Source organism: Alligator sinensis, unplaced genomic scaffold (assembly GCF_000455745.1).
Source record: "Alligator sinensis unplaced genomic scaffold, ASM45574v1 scaffold112_1, whole genome shotgun sequence".
Lineage (NCBI taxonomy): Eukaryota > Metazoa > Chordata > Crocodylia > Alligatoridae > Alligator > Alligator sinensis.
In genome coordinates this window covers 1382951-1389100 of record NW_005841892.1, presented here as the reverse complement: position 1 = coordinate 1389100, position 6150 = coordinate 1382951, and the positions used below count along the sequence as shown (strand labels likewise).

General features: G+C 36.4%; 1 protein-coding gene across 3 annotated transcripts in view; it reads left to right on the top strand.

The window, feature by feature from the left end:
- Positions 1 to 6150, top strand: part of CSMD3 (CUB and Sushi multiple domains 3) — a 1313655-nt gene that overhangs the window by 1189495 nt on the left and 118010 nt on the right. For all 3 annotated transcript variants that reach the window (XM_025197227.1, XM_006018073.3, XM_006018072.3), the window contains 3 exons: positions 700 to 888; positions 1589 to 1735; positions 4911 to 5099. In XM_025197227.1, the coding sequence (XP_025053012.1) occupies positions 700 to 888; positions 1589 to 1735; positions 4911 to 5099 (525 nt within the window). The remainder of the gene's footprint in view (positions 1 to 699; positions 889 to 1588; positions 1736 to 4910; positions 5100 to 6150) is intronic.

Here is a 6150-nt window from a genome sequence, read left to right as displayed (position 1 = left end):
GGGAAAGATTAGTTGACCTGCCCGACATCAGGCAGAGTCAGTGGCAGAGCCAGGAATAGACTAGAAAGTTCTCCTTCTCGATCTGTGCTATGAGACACTGAATCAAAGAAGGGGCACCAAATGATGCATGAGAACTGACAGCAATTTTGAGTCAATTTCATTGCTGATCAAAGCAACAGACAATCTAGGAATTGCAAACATGGAAAAATATTATTATAGGCCAAAGGCAAAAAATATTTTTTGTTAAATTAATAATGATGTCTTTCAAATAAACTATGTCTGATTTGTTATTTATAGTCTGATAACCAGAGACTACACTGATGCCTTCTAGTTTGGTTCACAGTATTTTCATATCTATTATTATTATGAAAAGTAATAAAATGCTGTAGTTTACTGTCTGAACAATCCAGCAAGACTTATTTAACCCACAGTCTGAAAGAACAGTATGTCATTTAGATAATATAAAGAAAATACAGTCAGTGATTTCTCAGGCTTACCCTGTTTTTCATGGCAGGCTTAAAAATACTCGCTAATGCTGTACAAGTTTTGTCTGCTTCTCCTTAATTAACTGTGTGATGGTGTTCCCTGTTATGGAAATGAAATTACTAGGCAGATCCTTAGAAGTTAGAAAAATATCATTTCACTCATAAAAAAAATAGTTCTTACTAGAGATTGTGAAATAATCTTTGTGCTTCACAGTGCTTTGCCCTGCCAATGAAATGCGCCTAGATTCAACAGGCATCATATTGAGCCCTGGTTACCCTGACAGCTACCCAAACCTCCAGATGTGTGCATGGACCATAACTGTGGAAAAGGGTTACAACATCAGCATGTTCTTTGAATTCTTCCAGACAGAAAAGGAATTTGATATACTTGAGGTGTTTGATGGTAACTACACAATTCACAACTTTAGATACTCTTTTATATATATTCCTTTACCACCCCTAAATCCTTAAGATTTGTGCATGCCATTACTATTTTGCTTCTTTGTTTTTTTATTCATTTCTCTAACTAGAGGTCAACAACCTTTTGGAGTGACAGGCTGGGCATTTGCAACATAGCTGCTGCCATGGGCTGCCTATCACCCACCCCTACCCTCAGTCCCCTGCTGCTCTGATCCCCTCCCTGCTCTGTGCAGCCCTCTGCTTACTGGGTGCCACCAAAAACCATGCCAAATGTCAAAGGGGAATGACAAATGTAGTGTCAAGGGCACAGAACAAGAGGCTTTAAGTTGCCACATTAATTTCTCCCATGCCTCCCACCCCGCTTCCAAATCAGACCTTCATAGGCTGATCCAAGCCCTTTGTGAGCCAGATCCAGCCCATGGACTGTACATTGCCAACCCTTGGTCTAAATAAGCATTCTTTAACTTGGTGAGAAGTATTGGATTACATCATTTGTTTCCAACCTACATTACTTGTATGTTTAAAAATGAACGCATGTGCAATTCATTCTGTAATACACTGCATGTCGCTACTGTAAACTCCATTATTACATTTCTTTCATTTACCAGTTGCTTAAGGTACATTTTTTATATTGCTAATTTTAAAGTTTTCATTTTTCCTTTTTTTCATCTTCTTGTATCCAGGTCCAAATAGTCACAGCCCATTGCTTATTTCCCTTAGTGGAGACTACTCATCCACTCTCAATATAACCAGCAATAGTCATGAAGTGTTTCTTCGTTGGTCAGCAGATCACGGCACAAACAAAAAGGGTTTCAGGATAAGATATATAGGTATGTACGTCAAATGTGTATCTGTGTATATTTCCCCAGTCTACATAACTTCATTGTGGAACAGACTTGCTTATGTTAAAAGATGCTCTAGGCTGGTTTTATGTCACTAGACTTTCAAAATACAAAAGGAAATCAAATATGTTTTATATTTGAACCAGATAAAATTGATTCAGTGTAAAGTAATATTCTAAGTGGGATTTATAAAAAAAATATGCTCTTATAAAGAGTCTGTGCTTAAATTTGTAATGTTCAGAACAAAAACAACAACAATAGTAGTGACCTGGGGTCTTGTTTTTCATTAAATCTGGACATGACTTAATTTGACTTCTAACCAAAGGGGACAGAGTTCCTGCAATGTACACAGAGCAGGGCATAAGAGAAGTGCTGTGCTGGGGAAGCGACCAGACTTGTTCTAATGATGGAACCCTAAATACAGTACATATTTTGCCATTGTTTGATAAACAAGTATCATATTGGTTAAATCTTCAGTATTGCTACCTGGCACGACTCCTGGCTGCTACTTTATTCACAGAAAAAGAAGCAACAAAGATTAAACAAAAGATGGATAAATACAACAAAGGTAGTCATTGCCTCCAGATTATTGAGGAATGCTCTGCCTTCCATCCTGCCATCCTTGTATGACATAGCAGCATGGACCTTCTCATGGCAAGAGCCTGAATTATTGTCATAGGAAAACAAGTGATTGGTATTTAATTTCTATTCAATTACTGGAATACTTTCCACCAATGAATACATTGTTTCTTCTTGTGCCTTCGTGGTGATTTCAGCCAAAAGTTTAGAAGAAGCATTTGATCCATTAAATTTAAAGTTCAGAAGAAGTAGAAAGACACTTGATATTGCAGCAAAGAATGTGTCAAAGAGAAAAATAAAAACTTACCCTCATTGCTTCAATTGAATATGTTAATTGACATAAACATAGGTTGATACTTAACACCTAAATGCTATAATTACACACAACATACATTTTTTTTTTTTTTTGAGGAATTGTCATGGGGATTACACAAAGTTTAGGTTTTCATTAATGATTCTAACATTGGACTCTTGCAAAAAATCCGTAGGCAATTAAAGACAGTACTGTGGACTAAAAATACTGGGAGAATCACTTGTAAAACAATGTAACTGTCAATACTGAGGACATTAGTAGCAGTATATTACTTCACTTTGTAAAGGAGACAAAGCAGTGGAGAATAAATCTGGAAACTTTCTATTTACTATGCATTTGTGTCTCATCTCCATTTTCAGTTAATTCAAATAAAGCAGGAAAATAATTAGCCTTGGCACAAAAGTCTGTCAAATAGGGTCTGCTCCTTACTACTTAGGAAGGGAAGGGAAGGGAAGGGAAGGGAAGGGAAGGGAAGGGAAGGGAAGGGAAGCAGATTTTTGGGAGATAAAATGTGGTTACAGTGTAGTCAGATGGAGTTCACCGATGGCTAGACACAACATATTACAATGTATTTATTTTCTCTATCCGTGAGACCTCCTTGATCCTTTGTAGGGTTTGGAAAGAGAACCCTAAGGCTCTGTTTATAAGGAATATGTAAAGCAGATTCTCAACACTTCAGCTGGAAATAATGGTTGGTGGACCACAGGGAGGGAAGGAGGTGACTTGGTTTTATGTCACTAGCAAATACTGCAGAAACCAACAGCAAACAGGATGGATCCCTGTTTTTCATGATAAAAATAAAGTTAAGCCTGTATTAACTAAATTTGTATTAGTTCATTAGTTCTTGTTGACTTTATAGAAAAGAAGTTATGAATATAAGAAATATAAGCTGAAACAAAAAAATCTTTGTTTATACTTTGCTCTTTTGATTCATTCAGAGCATTTTGCTTAATAGTAACTATTTATATAATTATTTTTAAATTGTCACAGGACAAAATATTTGTGTGTTATGTTATTTAACTGAGAAATTAGTATTGTACAGTTATGCAAACGAGTAATGACTTCATCTTTGCCATCTTGCATCCAAATCCCTGAAGACTTATAAAAGTCTTATGGTTTACTTTCAGTAATATCACTTCCTGAAGAAATTACTCTTCATTGTAGATAAGGGGGCAGAACAAGGGCCTTTAGCATGTTTTATTAGTCCTTGTATAAGGATTATACAATTTTAAGTGCGCAGCCCCTCTGGGCTCACTATATACATCTATAAACCAGTAGTACCTTGTGTGGGGTACTTGGCATTAAATTTGCCTCAGTGACTAGAAATGAACAAAAAAGGTCCAATTATCTTTTTACTACAACAACAAATGGATAACAAACAATGAATGAAAACCTTACAAGAAAACATTAAAAACCACAATAGATGTACCTTATACTGCTCCTTAATGGCAAATTAGCTGCAAACCAGCTTTACCGTCCCTGAGAACTCCTTGTATTCTGAGTTTGTAATAGGGAACCAAAAAAGAAGGAAAAAAATCTAAACTGAAATAACTGCTTCTGGATACCTCCACTCTGTTTCAATTCTTAATGCTCAGTTCTTGATATTCATGCCTGAAACTCTAGGTTACACGGGATCCACTACCTTCTTACTGTAGCTATTCAACCCTCTGAGAGGTGCTATCAGTACTGGATGAATACACCTTCATTGGGCCTCTGGATGGATCCAATGGACTTGTGGATCCACAATTTATATTTGGATCCAATTTACATTTTTTTTCCCCCATCAGGGCCTCAGATCAGGGTGCATGTGTCTCTGGTTGAGAGAGAAGTTATTAAAATTTCCTGGGACCTCTTTCAGTTCCTGGGATACTGGATAGAATTTTTTTTACGCTGACAGCAGGAGCCTTGATCAGTCAATGTTTTCTACTGAGCACACCAGTTCAGACAAGCAGATTCTGCCCCTCCTCACAAAGAGTCTCATAGAACTCACCCCCCCGGGGGGAGGGGGGCAACATCCCACACACTCTCAAACCTACTTGCTAGGATAGTGGTTACTTCCCTCATCCTCAAGGTACATCCTACGTATCCATTAGCCACCCCCATTTCTCAAGAGGGTCTTCCAGGCCTTCCAAAGATGGCTGCATTTTGAAAAGTTCCCTCCTATAGCACAGACATGTACTTGCAGAATTTAGTAAGAGATTGTGAAAAAATTGAATAAGATTATCAGATTTAGGTACTAAATTTAACACAGGATATTGTTTTCTTTTAAAGCTCTTTATTGCAGTACTCCAGAGTCCCCTCCCCATGGATTCATTGTCAGTCAGACAGGTGGACAGCTAAACAGTGTCGTTCGTTGGGCTTGTGATCGAGGTTTTAGGCTTGTTGGGAAAAGTACTGCTGTGTGCAGGAAATCTCCACATGGATATTATACATGGGATGTACCAGTTCCAGCTTGTCAAGGTAAATATGCTTAGTCCTAAATTGATTTATACACATTACTAAACTCTTTTCTTATCTTCTGATTTGGGCCATCAGGTTTTCTGGATTAAAGTGAATAAAAAGGGGAAAAAAATGTACAAATATTCTGTATGTAAGTGCAACTCCTCAGTAATGGAATCCTACAAACACCAATTATAAATCAAATTTTTTAACAGACTCTATTCAGGTTAGCAACTACTGATTTTATAATGTCACTGTGTGTCACATTTTGCAAACAGAGAATGATAAAAAATGTAGGTTCATCACTAAAAACTGGAGCTGAACTTTTTCGGAGGTTGAGAAAAGTTTACTTAATTTAGCTTGTTTGTTTGTTGACTTGCTTTTTTCTTTCACTTTCCTTAGTATTGAGTTTTTCCTCTGGGACTAGTATTAGAAGCATCAAAGAACAGAACACTTGTGTTATCATTCTTGGTTAAGACTGACACAGCAACTATATAAAACTAAAAAGTATTGAGACTGGTAAAGAAAGAAAAGAAAAATTGATTTTTTTTTTTAAATTGAACTTGCTCATCATTTTTATGTCTGTTTAATCTGTTGAGGTTCAAAATTATTTTTATTTATGTATGTATGTATTTATTTTGAAGAATAGCTTGGAGCAGAATTCTTCAAATTAACTATATATATATATATATTATGTCTTTGAAATAGCATTAAAGTGCAATATGTTTTCCTTAACAATGAGATGGAAACAATTATTTAAATAACAACTTAGTAAAGTTTTATAGCAATTTTGTAGAAATGCTGTTGTGCTCATAATGTGTATCTGCGTTCATAATTGCCTAGGAAATGATTGGGATCTTGCCCATGAAAAAGTGCAAAGATATTGTCTACATTTTGTACAGTTTCTTCTGTAGCAAGGATTTTATGTCACCGTACTGCATAACGTGGAAAGAAGTGATAATTCTTTTTTGTATTCGTACAGAGTTCGTAGACCCTGCCAATCACGTAAGCACAGAAATGACAGACCTTCATTAGGGATGTTTCAACCAAGTGCTACCTAAATGCATGCAGA